At 51.5% G+C, this 25,675-nt stretch overlaps 2 protein-coding genes across 4 annotated transcripts; both read left to right on the top strand.

Moving 5' to 3' along the window:
- The first annotated feature begins 1,455 nt into the window (after positions 1–1,455).
- PCK2 (phosphoenolpyruvate carboxykinase 2, mitochondrial) lies at positions 1,456–10,112 on the top strand. Its single transcript, XM_065871116.1, has 10 exons — positions 1,456–1,658; positions 3,766–4,011; positions 4,461–4,645; positions 4,732–4,935; positions 5,297–5,484; positions 5,831–5,993; positions 6,276–6,494; positions 8,667–8,804; positions 9,103–9,198; positions 9,432–10,112. Exons 1-10 carry the CDS (start codon positions 1,630–1,632, stop codon positions 9,884–9,886), a joined length of 1,923 nt encoding a protein of 640 aa, XP_065727188.1. The 5' UTR covers positions 1,456–1,629; the 3' UTR covers positions 9,887–10,112.
- Positions 10,113–17,057: 6,945 nt separating this feature from the next.
- On the top strand, positions 17,058–25,463 carry DCAF11 (DDB1 and CUL4 associated factor 11). 3 transcript variants are annotated; one of them, XM_065901457.1, is made up of 15 exons: positions 17,058–17,373; positions 17,965–18,199; positions 19,129–19,256; positions 19,764–19,891; positions 20,166–20,230; positions 20,543–20,643; positions 20,874–21,020; positions 21,233–21,287; positions 21,643–21,711; positions 22,073–22,130; positions 22,217–22,402; positions 22,860–23,013; positions 23,421–23,573; positions 24,410–24,516; positions 24,614–25,463. In XM_065901457.1, exons 2-15 carry the CDS (start codon positions 18,045–18,047, stop codon positions 24,746–24,748), a joined length of 1,641 nt encoding a protein of 546 aa, XP_065757529.1. In that variant the 5' UTR covers positions 17,058–17,373; positions 17,965–18,044; the 3' UTR covers positions 24,749–25,463. The 3 variants fall into 3 exon arrangements, with proteins under 3 accessions (XP_065757529.1, XP_065757531.1, XP_065757530.1); XM_065901459.1 differs by having other exon boundaries at positions 17,292–17,373; positions 17,970–18,176; XM_065901458.1 differs by lacking the exon at positions 17,058–17,373 and having other exon boundaries at positions 18,045–18,176; positions 19,184–19,256; positions 24,614–24,748.
- Positions 25,464–25,675: the final 212 nt, after the last annotated feature.

Genomic DNA, 25,675 nt, shown 5'->3' with positions numbered 1-25,675 from the left:
TAGTGGTGCCATTTGCTGAGATAGGGAACCATGAAAGCAGGTGCAGGATCACAGAAGAGGTGATGACCTTCAATAGCTTGGCCATGATGCCACCAGTGTGCACATCTTTAAGCCCAGAGAGTGACCAAAGAGGAGCTGTTTGCAGTGGAGTGGGTATGAACAAAGTTTGGATGTAGGGATTGGAGGGAAGAGTCCCAAATACATACACATGAGGTTGAGTCCAGGATGGAGCCTGGGTGGAAGAGATGAGGGTCAGCAGCAAGCCCAAGGCTGGAGGCCAGCTCTTTTGTCCCATTATGTTCCAGTACAGAACTCTGAGAAATCTGAGAATTAGGGCTGTTTCTGTTGCAAATAGCAGAAGTCCACTTGAAATTAGCTTGAGCAAGAGAAGAAATTTATTGACTCCTATACCCGGAATTAGGAATCTGTCACTCTCCATCCCTCAGCCTGCTTCCTCTAGCCTGGTTTCCATCTCAGGCAGGTTCCTGCTTTGCAGGGCCAAGCTGACACCCAGCAGCATCAGGTTTAGGTTCTACCAGCCCAGCAACCCCAGCAGAAGGAGATCTCATGTTGAAAGCTGACAGAAAAAGCCCCAGAAAGAGACCTCATTCCCATTCCTGAACATTTCCACTGGCTGTGGCCAGAGTGACGGACACACAAATTGGCCAAGCTGAGAGCCCACCGGTAGGAGACCCACAAGACCACACAGACTGAGGAGGTGGTTCCCCAAAGGAACATTGGGGTGCTATTTACCAGAAAGGGGGAGTGGATGCTGGGCCAATGCTTACCATAGCCACATTGAGTTTGAGGTGCTATGGCCTTTGGGGTGATACCCGTGGTCTCAAGCTGAAGAGAGATGTCTGGCTGGAGACATAACTTGAGAAATTACCAGAGGACTTTGTGGTGGTGGTTGGGTGGGGCAGATGCATTCTCCAGGGGAATGTGGAGAGAATGACCAGGCCAGAGGTCCAAAGAAGAGATTCTGGGGTGGAGAGACATCACCACTTCATGGTAAGGCAGAAAAGAGCCCTCATCACAGGGAGAAGAAACAGGGATTTGGGAGTTGGGGACTGAGGGAACCATGGCATTAGGGCCCTGGACAACAGAAGAGCCTGGGCTCAGAGTACCCAAGCCCCGGGAAGAAGGAGAAAGGCAATGCCCAGCCCCCGGCTTCTAGACTTCCAGCGCCCCGTGGGCTCCAGCCCCTGGCCTCTCCCCTTGTTCTTAACTTGTCTGTCACCCAACGTCTCCCAGTCGCCGTCTCCCGGGAGCAAGAGTCCTCAAAGTTACATCATGTGCAGGGGGCGAGGCGTAGGGGTGGGGCGGGGCCTCGGGGAGGAGGCAGCCGAGGAGAGGACCCAATCCTCCAATGGGAGACAAGGGTTTGGGGGCTAAGATGCAGGAGGTGGGGCTATGGCTGGGCTGACCTGGGGCTGGAGCCCCGGGCGGAGAGAGGGTCGCGCCGGCCCTGCTGGGTCCCGCCCCTTCGCCCGCCCTCCTCCTTTTTAAGTGCCTCCTGCCTAGCCTGCGCTCCCGCTCTCTGCGCCGCGCTCCCTCCTTCCCTGCCTTCCTTGTCTCCCCGGCTCCGCTCCGTTCGCGCGGCCACCCCGCAGCCCCGGCCCAGGTACCATGGCCGCTGTGTACCGCCCCGGCCTGCGGTGAGTGACCCCCAGTCCGGGGCCGACCCGCACCTTCCGCCGCGCTCGCCCCCTCGGGGCTGCTATTTGCCTTCTCCTGCTCGCTCTCCTCCGCCTGGTTTCGCCTCCGAGGAGGAGGAGGCGGGCAGGTGGCGAGTGCGTCTGGATCCACGGCCTCTCGGGTCGTGCGTCTCGCTGGAGGCCGCCCCGGGTCTCTCGGTTTCCGTCCCCACCCCCACCCCCACCCCCCGCTTTGCTGGTCCCTGACCACACCGTCTCTATCTGCCACCCTCAGAACTTCCTTTCCCCTCCTCGCTCGTCCTCGCTGGGCCCGGTCTCCGTGTCTCCTCCTTTGCTTTACAGATGTAGCGCTTGTGCCCCAGATTGCGGTGAGGAGCAGTAGGGGCTTGGAGGTCAAGGGTGCATGAGCCCCTGGGGACTGAGCTCTGAGCTCCCTAAAGAAGGTAGAAGGTAAACAGCCACTCCCCAGCCTCCCCCGCGACTGGATCCAGGCAGACGAACCTGGCGGGAAGCCTAGCACAGCCAGAGGGGCCTGGGGCCCGGGAAAGAAGGGAGGCAAGGTGGAAGAGGGGGCCGAGGTGCCTTCATTCTTACCTGGCTGGCTTCATCCCCTGTCCAGGACGGGAACCCCTAGGCCTTGCTTGTCTGCCCTCTCCCCCTTTTCACAGCTTCCTGTCTTCCCTCTGTAGCCTCCCTTCTCAGCTTTTGTCCCAGGGTCTGAGCTGACCCTCTGTCTCTCCCACAGCTGGTTCCACTTGGCCAGCCCTTGTGGGTGGTCTCTGGAGAAGGGGAAAAGGAGAAGGTCCTACTCAGGAGCCGGGGGGGGGGGGGGGGGGGGGGGAGGGAGCTTCCCAGGAGACTTCCTGAGCCAGCATCCCCATGGAGACAGGTTCTCCCCAAGGCTGTCTGCCTTTAAAATTAATGCTCAGGGGAAATTTCTCTCTGAGGGGGAACAGAACCAGGTTCCAGGAGGCTTCCACTTCTGCCCCTGGGGCCACACTGGGTTTCCACCCTGCCCTGCCCAGTGAAGCCACCCAGCTCCCACATTCATGGTCTGAGCGTCCTCCCTTCCCCAGGCTTATTCCCTGTGAGTCTGAGCACCCTGCAGTCTAATGTTCCACCCCACGACCAAGAGCCAAAGTTCTAGGCATGTGCTCTCTAGGAAAGAGAGCCAAGGGAGGGACAGGGTCATGCGGTGCTGGACGTGTGGGGCACAGTTTCTGGCGGGCAAGGCCCTGGCATTAGGAGGACAGCTTCTCTCTCTTGGCCTTTGCTCTCTCTGGGTCACTCCACCCTGGGTCCAGGCCAACTGGAGAAGACCTTACTTTTCCCTCTCCTACGGGTGTGAAGAGACAGACTCCAGGGACCCTGTTCTAAGAATTGGGGCGTGCACCCCAGCCAGTGACATTCTGCAACAGTAAGCCTTCTACACAGTTCAAAAATACCTACCCAGTGGTAGCACTTTATGCAATCCTTGTTGGCCCAGGTGGGCAACCGCAGATCCAGTGCCTGGGACCCTGACATCCAATCACCCACTCTCTGTGCAAGGTCCCAAATCTAGAAACCTGGGACTTACCATCTCGAAGACCTAGTCCTCTGCTTGAGGCTTTCCCAGTCGTACAGCATGCACGTCAGAAGAAAAGAATGAAAACAGCTGTCTTTTTGACTTATAAAAACTATACTTGAGAATGAAAAGGACACCAGACACATGAAGCTGTCAACTGGGCACAGTTTACTGACATTTGGGCCATAGGACACCTGCTCATTTCTAAACATTGACCAGACATAGTAAAAAATGGGCATGAGCTAAGCCTCCAATAACATCAGCATGCCTTATACATACAGCCACACAGCCAGGCATGTGTCTTTATGCTCGTTTGGTGATACCTGTCCCTTGCTAATCAGGAGACACCCTCACTAAGCCTCATAAAGGCCACAAGACAGACGTGGCCTGAACCCACCTTCCTTACCTATTCCGACCTCTTCATGGTGCCTGTACCCAGACCTACTTTAGCACATCCCCAGCAGCCCAGCTTTCTGTCCCCTTGACTTGCCCATCTTCCACGAGAACACCTGGCCCATTACTTCTCTGTTTCTTCTCTTGCAGGCTTAAATGGCGTGGGCTGAGCCCCTGGGGCTGGCCCTCACGGCGCAGTATCCAGACCCTGCGAGTACTGAGTGGAGACCTGGACCAGCTGCCTGCTAAGGTTCGAGACTTCGTGGAAAACAGTGCCCGCCTGTGCCAACCAGAGAACATCCACATCTGTGATGGGACCGAGGCGGAAAACACGGCCACACTAACCCTGCTGGAACAGCAGGGACTCATCCGAAAGCTCCCAAAGTACAACAACTGGTAAGCCCTGAGCCCAGCGACCTGCGAGATGGGGGCAGCTGCGGGGACGGAGGCCACTTTGGGTTTACCAAGACGAAATCAAATTTAAGTAGACCATCCCAATGGAATGAGCGAGAATGGGAGCTTTGGAGGAAACAATCAGGAATTATTGGGATTGGTCTGTATTTTTATGTTAAGTGAATAAGCTGATACAAATAAAAGCCTTTGCTTTTTTTTTTTTTTTTTTTTACTTACAAGTTCAGGGAGTTTTTGCCAGGGCAGAGGCCATTAGGGAGCTGGGAACTACCCCTTAGACTCGGACGAAATCTGGAGAAAGCAACTGAGATGCAAATGGATGGGAAAAAATAAGGCCAACAGAAGACCTAGAGACAAAGTTGGACTTGAAAGAGTGGGTCTGGGATGAGGGAGATCTACTGACCACTATCTTCTTGATATCCGCTCTCCCCCAGCTGGCTGGCCCGCACAGACCCCAAGGATGTGGCACGAGTAGAGAGCAAGACGGTGATTGTAACTCCTTCTCAACGGGACACGGTGCCCCTCCCGGCTGGCGGGGCCCGTGGGCAGCTGGGCAACTGGATGTCCCCAGCTGAGTTCCAGCAAGCCGTGGATGAGAGGTTTCCAGGCTGCATGCAAGGTAACCAGGGCAGGGATACAGAGGCAGGGGCACTGAAGGAATAAGCAGGTTGGAACCCTTCAGCCAGGTGGCGTTTTCCTCCACAGGCCGAACCATGTATGTACTGCCATTCAGCATGGGTCCCGTGGGCTCCCCACTGTCCCGCACCGGAGTGCAGCTCACGGACTCCGCCTATGTGGTGGCAAGCACGCGGATTATGACCCGGCTGGGGACGCCCGTGCTTCAGGCCCTGGGAGATGGCGACTTTGTCAAGTGTCTGCACTCCGTGGGCCAGCCCCTGACTGGGCAAGGTGAGCGCCTGCTCTGCCCGGGGTGGGGGGACACAGAGGCCTGCTTGTGCTCAGAGGGAACCCCACATCCTACCCATCCTGATGAGTGAGATACTGAATTCCCAAGAGCTAGGGCAGCAGTGCGCTGGGGGTGAGGCTGCGTTGGCAAAGCAGCTTGCTCAAGATTGAGAAGAGTGAATTATCCACATCCAAGAATAAGGGCATGGGAGCTGATGCATATTACGAGGTGGGAGACCTTAGCCAACCATTGACACCACCACTGCTGCCGAGTGTCTTTCCCGCCAGCCCCTGATCCCTCCGGCCCCTGACACCCCAGTGCCTGGTGCCCCTGCCAGCAGCCCCATGACCCCATTGTCCCCAGGGGAGCCGGTGAGCCAGTGGCCATGCAACCCAGAGAAAACCCTGATTGGCCATGTGCCCGACCAGCGGGAGATCGTCTCCTTCGGCAGCGGCTATGGTGGCAACTCCCTGCTGGGCAAGAAGTGCTTTGCCCTTCGCATCGCCTCTCGGCTGGCCCGGGATGAGGGCTGGCTGGCGGAGCACATGCTGGTGAGGGGCCTGGTGAGGATCTGGGCAGCTTCGGGGGGCAGGCCAAGGGTGGGGCCTGGCCAGTCAGCCTCAGCCTCGCCTCTCCACTGCCAGGTACCCAACTGGCGGGCCAGGGACTCTGTGCAAATGCCCGAAGCTTTGGCCAGAGGCTGCTGAATGTCGGTGTGGCGGGGGGGGGGCGGGGGGGGGGCTTCCCCTTGCTGCCACCCCAGGCCCTGTAGCAAGGCAGTGCGCCTGTTTCATGAATAAACATTGGTCCTCCCTGTTGACCCCTAGCTGTCCTTCCCATGCAGACCACGCCTAACCTCTGGTGACCTCTTCCTTGCTCCCTCTCCCCACCTGGCAGATCCTGGGTATCACCAACCCCGCGGGGAAGAAGCGCTATGTGGCAGCTGCCTTCCCCAGCGCCTGTGGCAAGACAAACCTGGCCATGATGCGGCCGGCACTGCCAGGCTGGAGAGTGGAGTGTGTGGGGGATGACATCGCCTGGATGAGGTTTGACAGTGATGGTGAGAGGCCCTTGGATCATACTCGCCGTTCTGGTTCTTACCAGAGTGTAGGATTCCTGCCTCCACTGCTCAGGATGAACTTTGTCAGTGAGAACCTTCTCCTGAACAACCACCCCTCCCCCATGCCTCCTGGCAGCCCAGCCGCCCTGGAGATGCAAAACCTTTCCCCTCAGATCTAGGGTCCAGCTCGGGGCACGGAGGGGCTGAGCAGGACCTTCCGAGGCTGAACCTCTCGACTCTTCCTGGTCAGTCCTTCCGTTTTTTCACATTTCCTCCCGACAGGTCGACTCCGGGCCATCAACCCTGAGAACGGCTTCTTTGGGGTGGCCCCCGGCACCTCTGCCACCACCAATCCCAATGCCATGGCCACAATCCAGAGTAACACCCTTTTCACCAACGTGGCTGAGACCAGCGATGGCGGCGTATACTGGGAGGGCATTGACCAGCCTCTTCCACCCGGCGTCACCGTGACCTCCTGGCTGGGCAAACCCTGGAAACCTGGTATGGGGCAGGGAGGGGGTGTAAGTCAGCCCCCAGGGCTCAGCACCTTGATGATGTAAAAGCCTTTTCCTCAACCTGCAGCCATCTTCCAGGGCCTCTGGGACTCAAAGGGAGTTATGCAACCCTAAGCAAGATCTCAGTTCACGTCCCCGTTCAGTTTGTGGCCTGGCTGAGTCGTTTAACCTCCTGAGCTTCAGTTTCCCCATCACATGAATGGGGGTAGTTTTCATAGTACCTATCTCATAAGGTGTTGGAGGGTTAAATTAAATAATGCATGCAGGGCTTCCCTGGTGGCGCAGTGGTTGAGAGTCCGCCTGCCGGTGCAGGGGACATGGGTTCATGCCCCGGTCTGGGAAGATCCCACATGCCGCGGAGCGGCTGGGCCCGTGAGCCATGGCCGCTGAGCCTGCGCGTCCGGAGCCTGTGCTCCGCAACGGGAGAGGCCACAACAGTGAGAGGCCCGCATACCGCAAAAAAAAAAAAAAAAAAAAAAAAAAAAAAATGCATGCAAAGGATTCAACGTAGTCCCGAATACATAGTAAATTCTCAATTAATATAAGCTGGATATTTTTAAGGGGGGGTGTCTTGGAAATTATTACAGAAAGAATTGGACTCAAAGCACAGTCATAAAGTTTGACCCATTAGGAAGAAGCCTGCCCCTCCCCCTGCCACTTGGACCCTCACCCCACCCCGACTCCCCATGTAATAACCATTGCCTAAAGGTCAGTATTGTTACCCTCACCCTTCCCCTGCCCCTCCAACACAGACACCCCAATCTTTCCGAACGAAATCAGACCAGCTCTTTAGCCTCTCCTAGAAGCTAGTTTCTCAACCCTGTTATTACTCCCTTGTGCCCTGCAGCCCTGCCCCGTCCTCCAGCCCTGCACTCTGGACCTTCAGCTTTCAGTGGCCTTTGGCATTCCGCCAGCCAAGACCTAGGGGTGGGAGCAAAGAGGAGCCTAGCAGGGGAGGGTGGCCTGTGGTCACTGAAGCCTACATTCAAGTTTTCCAGGCTGGCTTAGCAGTCACCCCCCTCATTTAATCATCCTTCATTTTCTCTAACACCATCATTAAGCCCTCCTTAGCCTCCCCACCCAACTGAGAAATCCAAGAAACTTTCATATTTCGCCACAGGCTAGTTGCCCAACCCTTTCACCACCTCTGGATTCAGGGGTGTAACGAGGGCATGTTGTGCTCAGCTTCAGTTCTTAGAATAATACCTTGTGCTAGGTCCTCAACTGGGGGCTGATGAAAGTGCAAGAGAGAAGCATAAGGATGGTTCTTACATGAAAGTGGAGGCAGGAGTTGGGGGGCAGAGGGGGCAGGGGCGCTGGCTCCGTGACTCCCTTGCCCCCCAGGTCCAATCAGTAACCTTTGGCAGAGAAAGCACTGTGTCCCTTCAGGGCCCCCGTGATGGTGCTTTATACATATGCCACTGACTCGGTCCCAACTCCTCTCCAGGCACCTGAAGGGGCCAAATGACCTGGGGCTCCTCAGGTTATGACTGCCCAGGTTATGTCCTCGTCTGAGTTCTTCAAGCCCTGTCACTCCAGCCGGATCTGAGCAGACCCAGGGAAACCACCAAAACCTCGCTAGCTTTAAAATCAGTTCCTGTTTGCATTCTCATAGCTCAGGAGATTCTGTCTTCCGCCGTCTGCTGATGGAAAGTCAGTTGTCTGTAAACTGAAGAAACAACGCGACAACACAGACAATAGCAAAGAAGAAAGTCGGTTGTCTGAAATACTGACCTGTCTCAGTTTTTGCTTTAGGTTTGAGTGTTTATTTAAATAATAATCCCGTAAATTAAAAGAAGAGTTCCTGGGCGAAAATTTCCATTATAACCCTATGCCAATATTTAACCTCATTCCCTTGAGCACTGCTCAGTGCCAAGTGGCTGTAGCTTGGCATAAACATTAGTGTCCTGCTAAACACCAATTCCTCTCTCGCTCTCTTCTCCCATAGCTCAGCCAGCAGTACCATTATGGATAAATAACCTGATCTTCAGGGGAGACGTCCTGGCTCCCTTCTCCCTGCTCCTCACCAACCTCCAGCCCGAGGTTGTGGGGAGCTGATGAGGCAAAAAGAAACTGCGCAAGAGTGTCTGCAAATGTCTCTGTGTATTGGGGGTGGACGTGCCCTTGGAAGTGATAGTATTTGTATTTGCTCTGCCAGGTGACAAGGAGCCCTGTGCACATCCCAATTCTCGCTTTTGTGCCCCGGCTCGCCAGTGCCCCATCATAGACCCAGCCTGGGAGGCCCCTGAGGGTGTCCCCATTGACGCCATCATCTTTGGAGGCCGCAGACCCAAAGGTAAACATCGTGGGGGCTCCATGCCAACTGGGTTAAGGGTTGGGCTCTCTATCAGGGCCCACCTCCCTCTTGTACTTAAAGCTCAGAGAGCCTCAACCTGGATCGCCAACTACAGCTATCTGCCTATAGAGCAGCCCCCTGGAGAATGCAAAATCGAGGTGGAGTGGGGAGGCATGGGGTTTGAAAATGGGCAGCTGAGGTCCTAGGAGAGAGAGAGTAAGAGTCAAGATCACCAGAAGGGATGGAGTGATCGTACAAAGATAAGGGCTACCTTTGACCATGTGCACTGGTGTCCCAGGAGTCCCCCTGGTATATGAGGCCTTCAACTGGCGCCATGGGGTGTTTGTGGGCAGCGCCATGCGCTCGGAGGCCACTGCCGCGGCTGAACACAAAGGTGAGCTCCACTCCTGTGTGCCCAGCTTGCCTCTTCTCTCCCTTCCTGAACCAGACCTTCCTCCTGCCCACCCCTTCCCACGTGTATCTTTGCCCCATTCCCTTCCCCTCACCCTGCCTTGAGGATGTTCCAGAACCGCCAACATTTCACAGCTTCCTGCGGCTGGAGGCGGGGTACCTTTCTCTTCTCCAGTAAGAAGGGAGGTTCCTTACCCATCCTGCTCCCCTCCCCAGGGAAGGTCATCATGCACGACCCGTTTGCCATGCGGCCCTTTTTTGGCTACAACTTTGGGCGCTACCTTGAACACTGGCTGAGCATGGAGGGGCTCAAGGGGACCCGGCTGCCCCGCATCTTCCATGTCAACTGGTTCCGGCGCGACGAGGCAGGCCACTTCCTGTGGCCAGGCTTTGGAGAGAATGCTCGGGTGCTAGACTGGATCTGCCGGCGCCTAGAGGGGGAGGACAGTGCCCGAGAAACGCCCATTGGGCTGGTGCCAAAGGAAGGTGCCTTGGATCTCAGCGGCCTGGGAGCCATAGACACCACCCAGCTGTTCTCGCTCCCTAAGGACTTCTGGGAACAGGAGGTTCGTGACATTCGGAGCTACCTGACAGAGCAGGTCAACCAGGATCTGCCCAAGGAGGTGTTGGCTGAGCTGGAGGCCCTGGAGGGACGAGTGCGCAGAATGTGACCTGAGGCTACAGCTAGCGAGAGAGCATGACCCCACCCCACCCCCCCAGCCCCCCCCACTCCCCACCCCCCACCCCGGCTCCAACCCTCCCAGGAATAAGCGAGCTACCAGACTTGCAGAAAATATGAGCAACTTGACATAACTATCATCTTCTTGGTGCCATGAGACCAGGCCACAGACCTTCCCCCACATGCTGCCCAATAATGAGATGCTCATTTATTTAATATAACATCTGTGCTGTTTTCATTTCCTGCCTGTCTTCACAGGCTTCCCTTTAACACCAATCTCACAATCTTCTTCCAACCCTTCCAAGTAGCTGGTGTCCCAGTGCAGCCTGGCCTGGCACAGCCTGGTGGTATAAGGACCTCTCTCACAGGCATCTCTACCACCAAGCCACTGAATAGGAATTGCTGGGAGAAGGCAGTAACTACTCATGTCCTGAGGTCTTAAAAAGGTGGGGCCTCTGTGAGCTGCTCAGTATAGCCTCCAGGCCTAAAATTCCCAGTCTCTCATCAGAGACACAGAAGCCTCTATAACCCCACTCACCAGTGAAGCAGTTCCATTGTCGATTCTCAAACCTGTTCTTCCTCCTGCCTGACCTGAAATTGGGACCCGCAAAGTATTCATGAAAGCTTATTCAATATTAAGGCAGCTTCCATAGTACCTTCTGTGTGCCAGGTGCTATTCAGGGGTGTCAGCTGAGAATAACTTCACCCGTGATCTAGATCAGGCTGAGTGAATGTATAAACTGAGATGGGTACGAGGGAAGTATGTACCCAGAAAATCAGGACAAATTTTAACAGAATAAAAATTACCATCTTAAAAATGGGAATAATAAAACAGGGAATTCCCTCAGGAGGAAACACTGTGTTCTCATAGAAAACAGCCAATAACCAGTTACAATGTGCAACAGTCAGAAAAGAATCTAAAGGTCAGAGTGGATCACATGCTAAAACACAGCAGCGGAGTCCATTGCACTTAAAAATATCTAGCCAAATCCTCAGCTTCATAAATGGCATGTGATAACTGAAACAATATGATCAGAGGTAGCATAGTATAGATGTTAGGCACCTGGTAGACTCAGGTCAGGGGTGCCTCTCAGCTTCTTCAGCTGTAAAATGAGGATGTGCCTACATCTAACAGTGTTGTTTGGATTAAGAGTCAGTGAAGCCAGGCACTCACAACTATGCCTGACAAGGAATAACCATTGAATATATGTTAGCTGTCCTCACCTTTCCACTCTACACTGATTAGAGTGGGCCCCGTAGGCATATGTTATACATTGCTGGCTCCACAGTTTAAGAGGAAAACAAGCAATGTAAATACAATTTAGAGGAGAAAGAAAAATAGGTTTGGAAATAAATCCTTCCTGGTAAGAGGCAGGGAACTGGGGTTCCAGACACCTCTCTGGTAACTAAATGCACAGGGGGTAGGAAGGTGTTAGCCTTAAAAATGATTTTGGGGACTTCCCTGGTGGTCCAGTCGTTAAGACTCCACGCTTCCATGGCAGGGGGCACAGGTTCAATCCCTGGTCGGGGAACTAAGGTCCTGCATGCCATGTGGCACAACCGAAAAAAAGGAAAAGATTTTGTTTCTCCAAAGAAGACATACAGCTGGCCAACAGGCACGTGAAAAAATGCTCAACTTCACTAATTATTAGAGAAATGCAAATGAAACTACAATGCGGTAACACCTCATACCGGTTAGAATGGCCATCATCAAAAAGTCTACAAACGATAAATGCTGGAGAGGGTGTGGAGAAAGAAGAACCCTCCTACACCGTTGGTAGGAATATAAATTTGTGCAGCCACTATGGAGAACAGTATGGAAGCTCCTTAAAAAACTAAAAATAGAGTTACCATATGACCCAGCAATCCCACTCCTGGGCATATACCCAGAGAAAACTAGAATCCAAAAAGACACATGCACCCCAATATTCATTGCAGCACTATTTACAATAGCCAAGACATGGAAGCAACCTAAATGCCCATCGACAGATGATGTGGCACACATATACAATGGAATATTAGCCATAAAAAAAGAATGAAATAATGCCATTTGCAGCAACATGGATGGACCTAGAGATTATCATACGAAGTGAAGTAAGCCAGACAGAGAAACACAAACATCATGTAATACCGCTTATATGTGGAATCTGAAAAAAAAAAAAAAGATACAAATGAACTTATTTACAAAACAGAAATAGACCCACACACAGAAAACTAACTTATGGTTACCAAAGGGTAAGGTTGGGGAGTGGGGGGGAAGGGATAAATTAGGAGGATGGGATTAACATATACACACTACTATACATAAAATAGATAACCAACGAGGACCTACTGTATAGCACAGGGAACTCTACTCAATATTTTGTAATAACCTATAAAAGAAAAGAGTCTGAAAAAGAATACACACACACGTATGTGAATCACTGTGCTGTACACCTGAAACTAACACAACATTGTAAATCAACTACACCTCAATTTAAAAGTTAAAAAAAATAAAAACTCTGGAAAAACCCCAGTAAAAATGATTCTGTCAATGAGAATAAAATTGGGCTCTATGCCCTGCAGCTCCAGATAAATGATAAAATATAGTTAACCTTTTTATTTCAAAATCAAACAGATAAAGAAGACCATACAAAACAAAAGTATAGCTTAATAAGCTAATATAAATGGAACAACCTTGAAACCATTACCCAGAAAAAGAAACAACTTTGCCAAACACTAAAAGCCCCCCCACCCCCTTGCCATGCTCCTCATCTTCATCACAGCCCCTCCTTCCTGGTGGAAATGGACACCATGGTTCATGATAGTCACATCCTTGCTTTTTTATTTTTTTCCCCCTGGAGTTGTATTACCCAAATCCAGATCCCTAGACATTATAGTTTTTGTAGTTACAGTCTTGCACATTTAAAAAAAAGTATATGCCTTTTAAGTCTCTTTCAATCTACAGGTTCCCCCTCCACTCTCTAATTTTCCTTCAGTTTAACCATTGAAGAATCCAGGCCTAGATGCTCAAGGCCTAGATTCATTCATTTATTAGGGATTTCAAAACAGCTGTACTCAAACTCTGTCATAATAGTTGGAATAATTTTACAAGGGGACACTCCTTTTATCTTCTATTTCATCACTCAAAGGTACAGTTTATATAAGAACAGCAAGTAACTGCTTGATTCTTCTCCTTTATTTACCGTCTTCAAAATAACGATTTGGCTTCATATCATTCTTCAAAAAGGCGACCAATTAGTAACACACACACACACACCCATTATGAACTCATGGATTTAAACATACTTAATGTTTATTAAATTATCCTTATAATGCTCAAATTATCCCATCTTTGGCCATAAGCTTGGCTTCTGAGTCCTTTTGACATTACCCTGATGATGTTTACTGGCTTCTTCGCTACCTGGAATGGTAAGTTGTTCCATGCTCATCTTGTACATTTCCTACCCTAGACCTAGAATCAACCATTACCCCAAGCTCTGGTTTCTTTCCATGGGAAATGGTATTTTAAGATTTAGGTGGTAGGAGTGTTTATTGCTACTAGATTGTTTCTAGATCTTTTCACTGAATGGGGATAGGAAGATAAAACACCTCATGGGTTCATACTGATAGTCCCTATTCAAACTCAGGGCTAAAGGGTTTTTGACTTCTATATCACATTTGTAACTCCTATCACCACACAAAAAATTCTGGTTCCCAGGGACATAGGAGACAAGAGTATTAGAAATCCCATAATTACTCAATTTCTTTATAGTCAACACACTTTAAGTCCTGGGCAAACTAGCATACTTCCCCCGTTCCTTCTACATCGAACATGCTGCAAGAAGATAAGTTATAAACACACGTCATCCGTCACTTCGGAAGACAGAACTTTCCCTTGTGTTGCCTGAAGCTGTACACGTGTCCCAGGAGCTCTGTGCAGTCACCAGGCTGGGAGCTGGGACTGGGGAAAGAGAGGACAGGGGTAGCCAAAGAAAGAAAAATTTACTTTCCTTCTCTCCTTTCAAGCTCAGCCCGCCCCCTGGTGGAGATGCTAATGAGCCGGGAACAGCCCAAGGCAGGTCAGATCGGAAGTCAACTAGCTGACATGTACAGAGCAGTTTCTAGAACGAGTCCTAAAATGGGTGCTAAAGGTAGAAAACCTCTCTGTGGCTTCAAGTGGCTTTAAGTGTAGCTGGGGAGAGTGGAGGCTGCCCAAATGAAAAGCACTTACAAATTGTCACCAAGCAACACGCCAAATTTCAAAATCATGAGAGGGAAGGCCAATAAAGTTTATCAAAATGACTTCATTATTTTTAAAGAAACACCATTGTCTTTCAATGAAACACATTGTATAGCCTAACATAGAAAAGCTCATATACATTTTTAAAATAATGTAAGTCACAAGTGATATAATCAACTTCATAGGCTTAAAAATCTTTTTACATTCAGAAATCAACCAATGGATCCAGAGATGAAATCCTATATTCTTTAGAATTTGATGTTAAAGACTCGTTTTGGCCATAAAACCTCAGATTTTTCTTTTTAACACTTACCATGACTGAAATGTCTTATTCAATAATATACAAATTCCATATTTCAAAGGCTTGAATTTAGATTTTATTCAGTTTAAAACTGCACTTGTAAATTAAAAAGATTTGTAAGCTAAGGAGGAGAAGAGGAAAGAGGTTAATTTAAAAATGAGTTAAGGGCCTCCATGGTGGCACAGTGGTTAAGAATCCGCCTGCCAATGCAAGAAACACGAGTTCGAGCCCTGGTCTGGGAAGATCCCACATGCCACGGAGTAACTAAGCCCGTGTGCCACAACTACTGAGCCTGAGCTCTAGGGCCTGCAAGCCACAACTACTGAGCCCACGTGCCACAACTACTGAAGCTGCACGCCTAGAGCCCATGCTCTACAACAAGAGAAGCCATGACAATGAGAAGCCCGCGCCCTGCAACGAAGAGTAGCCCCCGCTAGCCGCAGAGAAAGCTCGTGTGCAGCAATGAAGACCCAATGCAGCCAAAAATAAATAAATTTATTTTTAAAATTTAAAAATAAATAATAAAAATGAGTTAAGATGAGTGTAACAGAAGTTTTTGTTTTCTGTGGACCTCAGGTAGTCGAATTGTGTTAACCATGATGCTTTGTTCATACCGTATCTTTGTCATTAGTTCATGCAAGGCCTTCTCCATTTTATTATTTGTTTAATGATGTAATGAGCCCAGGTATTTTTATACTTTTTAAATGCAAATTTAAACCATATTGTTTTTGCATCCACCACATGTCACCAGAAGAACTACCACCTTTTTTAAACCTAAAAATGTAACTTGCACAATTTCCCACAGTGTAAAAATAGAAGACTACATAATTTTAATGGCTCCCTGGCATTTTTGTCTACCATATGGACCATCATTTATTTAACCAATCCCATTCCGTAGCAGTGTGTTTGGATCTATTTTGTTTCCAGTGTTTTACTACTGTCAATAATTGCTCTGCTGAACATAAACATTTTTGCTAGACTTAGCATAGAGGTCAGGGCTAGATTTCTTAGAAGCGACACCACTGGGTCATAAAGAAGGGAGTCTGACTGGTAGAGATAAAGCTTCCCCCAGATAAGAAATTCTTCTGGGAAGGTGCAGAGGGGGAAACAAGCAAGGAATTATGGCCATATTTGCTTGGCAGAAGTAACAAAAAAATGAGGCTAGTAAAAAAGACAACCAGGTTTGGAAGTTTGTATTTGAAACAATAAACAATAGTGAACCATTTGTAGGTTCTTAAGAACTAAATGCTATTAGAGAAGAATATTTCTAGCAGATCAACTAACTAGGAGAGGCGTGACATAATAAAAATTTAATGTTGGGTGATGACCCTGAAAAACCACCTCAACTAATCAGCTAAGAATCCATAGGACTTGAAGAACTGAATTAAAAGGGCAAAGAGGAGGGAAAGATCATTTTGGAAAATGATTCCAGATTTTCCAGGCTGGACAACCCAGAAACCAGACTCCTAAGATTCTTTGATTTATAATTTAGAATTATTTTATAATTTATAAATTTAGAATTTATTTCTAAATAAAGCTAAGATTTATTGAGACAATACTATAGGGCAGATAGTAAGTAACCTAGCAATAGGAGATGGCTGACGGTTAGAGCCGGCTACATAATTAGTAGAGCCCAGAGCAAGAGGAAAATGTGGGGCGCTTGCTCAAAGACTTTTAAGAATTTCAAAAGGTGACGGCAGAACGTTAAGGCAAGTGTGGGCCTCTGAAGCCGCCCTGGTGACCACAGATACTAAGGTCCGATCTAGCGATCTAGAAACCAGGAGGCATCACCCGAAGGGCTAACCACACCCTCTCCCTCCGAGCGAGAGCGAGCCCCAGAAGGAGATGCCAGGGAATCCAAGGGCCCCCGCTCTCCTAAGCAGCACTTCTAAGAGAGTGCGGGCTGGGGGCGCTGAGGTGCAGCTTGGACCCTGGGCCTATGCTCTCGGCACGGTCGCTCGACCCACCCCCGCCAACCCACCCAGCACGGGCGAGGATCCCGAGGTACACAAGTCCTGGCCTTGGACTCAGCCGGGTTACTCATAAACCCGGAGGAGGGGGTAGGAGGCGCCGCGCGTGCACATCCCGGACAAGCGGCCCGCGGCGGAGAAGCACCCCAAGGACAGATGGTCTAAGAAAAGTTCGCAAATCCCTGAAGGCCCAGGAGGAGTCTGAGTGGAACAGACGAAAAGCGGGCGGAGACACTTGGGGGTGCTAAGGGAGCGTCTGCAAAGAGCGCGGAGGGAAGCCAGGGGTCATCTAGAAAGCTGCCAAAACGGCTAACGGGCGGTCTAGAAAGGGCGGTCCCCACAAGAACAAGGCTTCCGGAAGCTAAGCCCGGAAGGGCGGGTGCGAAGGCCTGTGACTTGAGCACGTCCCAAAAGCCCGGGGCACCCCTTAGGGCAAGGACGGCTGTAGCTGCAGCCGGCGAAAAGAGAAAAGCTAAAGCCGGACAGGGACCAGGGGAGGAAAGAGTAGGCCCTTAGAGATCGCCTGAAAAGTGCGAAGCCCAATTAACCTAAGGGACCGACAGCAAATTGTACCCCTTGCTAAGGCACCTCTCGGAAGCACACCAACTTCTTTTGTAAGCCCCGCCCCTCGTCCATTAAGTCTAGTTCCGTTGTCTCTGATTCAGGAAGCAGCCGATTCCCTACTTACTCCTCCCACAACAAGGAGCTACTGCCCCTACTGGGTCGCGCGCTTTCTCCTCCCCTCAAACCCCTTGAGCACTTTCTCCCGCCCATCTGTCAATCACCGCGCTCAGCTGTCCAGTGAGCGGGCCAAGGGGGCGGGGCCACCAGGAGCGTCGCGTGACGTCTGCAGTCAGCCAGACGCGGAGCCGGGAGATGAGTGTCGAAGGAGGCGCGTGACGGAGAAGTGGTTGGCCGACTCCGCGGCGGCAGTCGTTGTAAACAAGGCCTCGCGCCGCTCCGGGCCCTACGACCGCTCCTAGCTGGTGGGTGGTCTCGCGCGGGGCGGTAACCGCCGGCTTTGTGGGAGGTGCTTCTCGGCTTTTTCCCTGCCTACCCCCGCTTAGTGTACACACCCCCGGTACACCACGTGGGCGTGAGGCAAGGAAGGAGGGGGGGTGTAGGCCGAATTTTAACCTCATTGGTTGTTGCTGCCGCCGGCTTTCGCAAGGGAGTTCTCTGATTGGCCGATAAGGGGGGCGTCGGGGGGGGGGCTCTGACTCCTAAGGCTTCTGATTGGTTAGATGGGGTAAGCTAATGGGACGCTTTCTTCCGCGAGGGGTTTTGATTCGCCGGCCAGAGAGGTTACCTGGGAATCCACCCCCACCCCAGGGACTTTGATAGGTGAGTTTGAGGTAGAAACTGAGGAATTCCTCTTCAAAGGATTCTTACTGGTGAGCTAGGGTCGTGCCCTAGGCTTCACTCTGCTTTTTTTGCTTCACAGGATCGGGAAAGGTTTGTGTTCCCGAAGCCTTGGGAGTTGTTACAGGCTAAGGAGAAGGGATCTCAGTCTCTAGGTAGGGTCGCCCTCCTAGAGACAGCTACTATCGTATCTCAGGAGACTCTGGTGTTTCTAGAGCAGGCTTTGCTTTCACCAAATCCAAGGAGGTGACAGGAGGAGTCCCTGCACAGGACTTAAGGATGCTGTGACCAGAAGATGGGATCACGGAACAGCAGCAGCGCAGGAAGTGGGTCCGGAGACCCTTCCGAGGGCTTGCCCCGAAGAGGGACTGGCCTGCGTAGGAGTGAGGAAGAGGAAGAGGAGGATGAAGATGTGGATCTGGCCCAGGTACTGGCCTATCTCCTACGCAGGTAACTTACCCCCTGGTGTTTCCCCACCAGGTGCCACCACAGCCCCTTGATCCCAGCTCCAGTCAGGGGAGTTACAGAGAATAGGGAATGAGATTAGCCCAGGACAGCTGTTCTGTTTGAGCAGAACAGCTTTCCCTGCTGGACACTCTCCGCACTCAGCTTCATACCCAGTAAGAGTGGTTCTTGCCTAGGGAGGGTCAACAGGATGGCTGGCTCTTGTGTTTGAGGGGACTGTTCAAGGTAGTCTCTCTACCTATGACTACACAAATGTAACCTATTTTCCAAGTAAGTAAAAAAAAAGGGGGGGTGGGGGGGTTCCCTGGTGGGAAGGGAGTGATGTGAGGGGTGAAGAAAAGAGTTAGGGAAGTGGGTGTTGAACTTAAGTGAAGTTATTGACACATGATATGAGGCCACGTGGATTTACTTGAAAAACAAGTTTAAATTAACCTAACTCTAATCCTGTTCTTGAGGAAAGAATGCTTTGAGGGAAGTGACCACCAGGAATTGACTGGAAAGGGGTGCAGCTGGCTTTGGTTCTTAGCTATGGCTCCCTGGGGAGAAGACGAGCTTGGGAATCCCTTCAGAAAACCACGTTCTATGCTGGACTTCTTGGGCAGAGGCTCAGAAGGAAATGCTCCCAGAATTTTTAGCTCTCTGAGAAGTCAATTTAGTAGATCTGTCAACATCCATGCAATGTTGGGGTTTTCTACTCCTGCTGCAAGAGTGAGAATTAGTTTCCCAGTGTGTCTTATAGGAGACAAAATAACAGCCAAGGTCTAGTCAGCCTCAAACCTCAAAATGGGGACAGTATGAGGGTTTGAGGACAAGGTGGTCTAAGAACTACATAAGAACTACGTAGCTATTGACTCTGAATTTGGTTGATTTGGGGAAGGGATCCTCCCCTTTATCATGGGGGGGTCTCTCCACAGAGGCCAAGTGAGGTTGGTGCAGGGAGGAGGTGCAGCAAATTTACAGCTCATCCAGGCCCTCTCGGACTCGGAGGAAGAGCATGACAGTGCCTGGGATGGTCGTCTTGGAGACCGATACAACCCACCCGGTAAGACGAAAGGCAGACTGAGACATAATATCAGAGGACTTCCATTAGAAAGCCTTTTTTAAAAACTAACTTCGGGGCTTCCCTGGTGGCGCAGTGGTTGAGAGTCCGCCTGCCGATGCAAGGGACACGGGTTCGTGCCCCGGTCCGGGAAGATCCCACATGCCGCGGAGCGGCTGGGCCCGTGAGCCATGGCCGCTGAGCCTGCGCGTCCGGAGCCTGTGCTCCGCAAAGGGAGGGGCCACGATAGCGAGAGGCCCGCATACCGCAAAAAAAATAAAATAAAAAAAAAAATAAAATAAAATAAAAATAAAAATAAAAAAAAAAAAAAAAAAAAAAAAAACTAACTTCGGCAAAAATTGAAAGAAAAAGATGAGATAATTCAGGGAATGAGGGAGTCTTTGCAGCCCCAGTATATTCAGTCACATTGAGTAGACTGAGCACAGCTCTGCTAACTGTCCTCTGAGGCTGGAAAAGACCTAGGATGAAACTTCTGTTTGGTACTCACAGTGGATGCAACCCCTGACACACGGGAGCTGGAATGCAATGAGATCAAGACACAAGTGGAATTGGCCACAGGGCGGCTGGGGCTTAGGCGGGCAGCCCGGGAGCACAGCTTTCCTCAAATGCTGCACCAGGTAGGCCTCTCTACTTCCAGCCAGCCTGGCAGCAGGCCTATCAATGCAGCCAGAAGCTACAATCCCAGAGAAGAGGGAAGCAAACTTCCCAAGGATGCCTCAAGTGCTGGAGCTGGAGAGCTCTTAGCCAGCCTGAGCTGGAGTTTGGTGGGACATACTACTGTGTGTGGGGTTCGTTTCTGTAGCAAGAGCAATATTTTTGGAGGACGGGGGTTGGTGTGGCTGAAGTGGCCCTCTGTTTCTGCTAGCAATATTCCCCAATCCCTTCCTTTAGAGAGAACGGGGCCTCTGCCACCAGGGAAGCTTCTCCCTTGGAGAACGGTCTCGAATGATGTCTCAGTGAGTATGGGGCTTGGTGGAGAGGTTCCAAGGGCCAGATAGGTCTGATTTCCTAAACTGTGAAGGGATCAGTGTTAAAGGATCCTCAGGGATATTAAGTTTAGGTTAAGTGGGGTTGAGGCTTTGAGAGTGAACAAAGTGGAAAAGTATAGCAATTGAGAGGATGATAGAATGATTCAAAGAAAGGGGCTTATACCCAAAGCCAAAGGGAAGAATGCCCTTGTACTCACATCCAGCTCTGTTAGGATTCTGCAAACTGGGACATTCCCCATCCTGAGCTCCCCTTACCCTCACTTTCCCTCTGCTTCCCAGCTTCTTGCCCAATGATCTGGGCTTCACTGATACCTACTCTCAGAAGGCTTTCTGTGGCATCTACAGCAAAGATGGTCAAATCTTCATGTCTGCTTGCCAAGGTACCAGACCCTAGTCCTACCAACTGCCCTAGAACAACAGACGTTCTCCCTGACTGAGGCTAGAAAGCCCCAGACCCAGGGAGCTCAGACCCTGGCTTAGGGATGCTTAGCTAGAACACATCCCATGATCAAGGGAAGATTCCACAGATGAGTGGTGAGTGAGAAAGGTCTGATCTAGGGAGGATTCCAGGAGGGTGTTCCCTAATTCTGCCTGATCCCCACTCACACAGACCAGACGATCCGACTGTATGACTGCCGGTATGGCCGCTTTCATAAATTCAAGAGCATCAAGGCCCGGGATGTAGGCTGGAGCGTCTTGGATGTGGCCTTCACCCCTGACGGGAACCATTTCCTTTACTCCAGCTGGTCTGACTACAGTGAGTGTTCCCCAGACCACCATCATCTCTTCAGCCTGGGACCTGAGGTCTCCAAATGCCCATCTCCTCCATGCCATGACTCCACGCCTTCTCCTGGGCAGATCACTCCCAGGGTCCAACATCCTTCCCTTTTGTTCCATCTCCTCCCTAGCTTCACTTCCACCCTCCTGACCTCAGCCCTGAAAGATTCTTGTTTCTCTTGCTTCTCTTAGTTCATATCTGCAACATCTACGGGGAGGGAGACACACATACTGCCCTGGATCTAAGGTACTGGCTTCCTTTCCTGGTTAGACTCATCAGAAACTTCTCAAGGAAGGCTCTCCAGGAGCAAACCTCTTGAACTGGAACTCCTGCTTAGAGGGAAAAGTACACTGGTTGCAAGTTTCTCTTTGTGGATTCCTGGGAGGGGACCACCCAGCCTGTCAGCCAGAGGACCAGAGTAAAATAGATGGCTGCAGGATTCTTCCCGGCTTCTCACTGAGGTGCTCCACGTTCTGGCACGTGCTGGCACGACTTCTTTTTCTCTCAGCAGTGTGCCCCACGGCCCTCATCAGATTCTGTATAGATTAACCAGGGCTAAAGGGAAGTCCACTTAACGCAGCTCCTCCTTTGCTCTTTTCAGGCCAGATGAGCGTCGCTTTGCTGTCTTCTCCATCGCTGTCTCCTCAGATGGGCGAGAAGTGCTAGGAGGGTGAGTGTTTGTGGGGATGCCTCTGTCACTTAATGAGATAGGAGTTCTCCCAGAGACCAGCTCTGCCGTTACAGAGACTGCACTGGACACCTGTACCCAGGCAGCTGTGGAGAACAACCAGGCCTTCTCCGGGGCCAAGGTTTATGAGTTGCTTCACTTCTCACTCACCATTTCTGCAGCATGAGATGGGAGGTCTCAAACCTCCTTGCAAACACAGCTAACTCTTCTCCCACCTCCTGTATAAGAAGAGAGAAGGGCTCTCCCCTCAGCAGGACTTCGAGACAACAGTCTCTCCAGAGCACACGTAGCATGGGTCCTCTTGGTCCTGGCTCCAGAACCCTCTTTTTCCCTTCCCTTTCAGGGCCAATGATGGCTGCCTGTACGTCTTTGATCGAGAACAGAACCGACGTACCCTTCAGGTATTGCTCCCGAGACTTGAAGCCTCTGCCTCCTGGTCCTTGGCCGATTGGAAGACCTAGAAAGACCTGGCCCCCTTCTCCCCTAGATTGAGTCCCATGAGGATGATGTGAATGCGGTGGCCTTTGCTGACATCAGCTCCCAAATCCTGTTCTCCGGGGGTGACGATGCCATCTGCAAAGTGTGGGATCGACGCACCATGCGGGAGGATGACCCCAAGCCCGTGGGTGCGCTGGCTGGACATCAAGATGGCATCACCTTCATTGACAGCAAGGTGGGCGTAGAGTCAGGACTGCACAGCCAGGCGACTGAGGTTGTGGTTGTCCAGGAGGGTGTCAGAGTGGACGGGTGTGGGAACTCGCCAAGCTCCTCATTAGCCAAGGTTTGCAAGAGCTGGAGTTTAGGGAAGAGGCTTAAGCCACGAGACGTGAGGTCCATCGGTACCCACCATTCCTCAAGGAGCAGGGCTTTCTGTACAAGAAGAGTAGAAGACGATCTGACCCAGTATAGAACAGGAGCCCAGCCAGCGCCCTAGGCAAAGAAGGGGAAACCTAGCCAGGGTGTGGGGTCTGTGGTAGGAAACCAATGGTGAGGCCCACCTGGATGAAGAAAGAGGCAACCAAAGTTGAAGGACCAGGGTTCATACTCCTGAGCTGGGGAGGGGGAGCTGGACTGACAGACACTGACATCTGCAAGCTCCGATGCTTCATTATCCATCTTGGGATTCACAGGGAGATGCCCGGTATCTCATCTCCAACTCCAAAGACCAGACCATCAAGCTCTGGGATATCCGACGCTTTTCTAGCCGGGAAGGCATGGAAGCCTCTCGCCAGGCTGCCACACAGCAAAACTGGGACTACCGCTGGCAGCAGGTGCCCAAAAAAGGTGAGAGCGGATGTAGAACCCGAGATCTGGAGAGTGAAGGGTCGGGGGTGATAGTTAAAACATTTAACCCCTGGCAAGGCCTGGCATGGGCGCTGTGGATGGGCCAAAGCCTGGAGCCCTCCCCCTTGCCAGGCATTAACTCTTCGTTTGCTGAACCATGGGAGAGCCAGGGGTTCTCAGTGTAGGGGCTGGGGATCCCTCCAAACCTACGAATGCAAAAGTATTTCAGCGTCTTGACCATCAGCAGAGCCGTATTGGTGTGTATCAGCTGACTGTTAGATGGGGAAAGAGCCACCAGTTGGGAATTGCAAAGGCGATTGTCTTTGAGCATCAGTCTTTGCTGAGGACCAGTGATACAGGGGAATCCAGACTCCCTAACCCAGGGCTCACCCTGCATCCCTCCCCAGCCTGGCGGAAGCTGAAGCTCCCAGGGGACAGCTCCTTGATGACCTACCGGGGCCATGGGGTGCTGCATACCCTCATCCGCTGCCGATTCTCCCCCACCCATAGCACTGGCCAGCAATTCATCTACAGTGGCTGCTCCACTGGCAAAGTGGTCGGTAAGGACTGTGTCTGAACAGGGGGCCTCGGGAAGGGCAGCCGTGTTCCCCTGGCATTCTACCTGTAACCACCAGTGACTACCTTAAGAAGCCCAGTGACAATTACAAGTGAAATTTCATTTAGCCTGGAGCAGGGAGGCTTAAACGGAGAAAGAGAAAACATTCTATTCATCAGCATTTTAAATTAAGAAAAGGAACACAGAATTCTAGTCAGTAAATATACTAGATTGCCAAAAATATACTGAGTTCTGTTTTTCAGCCAGTCAAGGGAAGAGATTGCAGATGAAAGGTAGGAGGGAACAGAGACAAACAGAATGACACAAGAAGACAGCAGCAAGTAGTAAAAGATGTACAGCCACTGAAGTAGGAGGAATGCACGAAAAGAAATACACAGTCACAGGTGCCTAAGACAGTGCCAAACCTAGGGAGGCCCTGACATGGAGGCCTATCCAGGGAGAGAGAAAGGTGCACCCACGTCCAGAAAAGGAACAGCACGTTCACAAGTCTGTGGAGACAGCCCATTGCTCACTTTTGTGGTGTCTTCCATATCTTGTGGGCTTTTAAGAAAATGGCTACTTTAAAGCCACATTTCATTTTCTTAACTGTAGACCCTGTGACATTTAGCTAAGGGCCAGAGATACCCAAGCTCTGCTAGACCATACCCTCAACCTGAGGTAGGGAAAAGAAACTAACACCATCCTCGGGCATGGGCTTTGCTCCCCTGGGAAAGTGGGAAGCTGTCTGAGAGGCAGGTAAGTGGTGCTGCTCAGAGAGAGATGAGGGGTGGCTCGAAGGTCTTCTGGCGGCCCCTCTCCACTCTGGCCTTTCCTGGACAGTGTACGACCTCCTCAGCGGCCACATCGTGAAGAAGCTGACCAACCACAAGGCCTGTGTGCGTGACGTCAGCTGGCACCCCTTCGAGGAGAAGATTGTCAGCAGTTCGGTGAGGATGCTGTGGTTAGGGGGGCCAGTGTGTGTCTGGGACTTGGGCCCAGGAGGGAGCAGTGCCTCCTGACTACTTGCCACCTTCTGCCCCGCAGTGGGACGGGAACCTGCGTCTGTGGCAGTACCGCCAGGCTGAGTACTTCCAGGATGACATGCCAGAGTCTGAGGAACACCCGAGCACCCCTGCCCCAATGTCCCACCCCTCTACAGCCTTTTCCTCACCCCAGTAGATCTGACTTCCAGCCCCATTCATGGGTGAGCCTTTTGACATCTCTCCGCCTCCTCCCTTTCTCCCTTCTGGGGGATCTTTGGGGAATCAGTGGCATTGGGTGGGGAGAAACAGAAGCCCAGGCTTCGGCCCTCTAGCTAAGCCCCAGGAGGGAGATCCTCCCCTTGGGGCAGAGTGGTCTTCTCACATGCTCACACCCATCAACTTGGGTCTCCGTCTCTGGTCAGGGTCTGGCAGGACTGCCATTATCTGGTCAGTAGGAGTAACGTCCTGAGTGTTTTTAATCTTGTTTGGATGTTAAGTCTTAGCTCCTAGAGTAGATGCCTGGGGCTAGGTCTGAACTGAACCAGGCCCATTGCCCAGGCCTTCGCGCGTTGAGGACTAAACTGGTCAATCGGGGCCAGGCGTCCTTGCCTTTCTTCCAGAGGTCCTAATGGCTAGAGCTCTAGCCCCTCAGGGGAGGGGGGAATGCGGAAGGTGTGTCCTCAGCACCCTCCCTGGCTGGGAATTACGTCTTCTCTCTCGCGTGTCTGGGTCTTTGGGGTAGGCAGGCTGTGGTGTGAGAGGCTCCGTGTGACCCCACACAGGGCGGGCCCTCCCCTCCCCAAGTGTTCCTTCGCGCAGGAGGCCAGCAGCTTCGAGGAGGGATGTTGAAGTAGGACTCCTTCGTCCTCTCACTGGCTTTGGCTCCCTCAATAAACTCTCTGTGGGAACCTAGCTTAGTGTCCGTCTGTCTCTCTCTTTTTCCTGTCTGAGATCTTTTATCCTCTCACTTCAAGAAAACAGTTTCAACAGAGCCTTCAGATATGCTCCTCTGTGGGAGAAAACACTGCTTTGATGCCCCAAGATGAACGGAAATACCAAAATCATTAGTTAACTGAGCTTTGCAACAGGGAGTCCCTCACCAACCTCAGAAACTTCCCAGCAA

This window comes from Phocoena phocoena, chromosome 2 (assembly GCF_963924675.1).
Source record: "Phocoena phocoena chromosome 2, mPhoPho1.1, whole genome shotgun sequence".
Lineage (NCBI taxonomy): Eukaryota > Metazoa > Chordata > Mammalia > Artiodactyla > Phocoenidae > Phocoena > Phocoena phocoena.
Note: the sequence above shows the minus strand (reverse complement) of the source record. Positions and strands in the feature narration are given on the sequence as shown.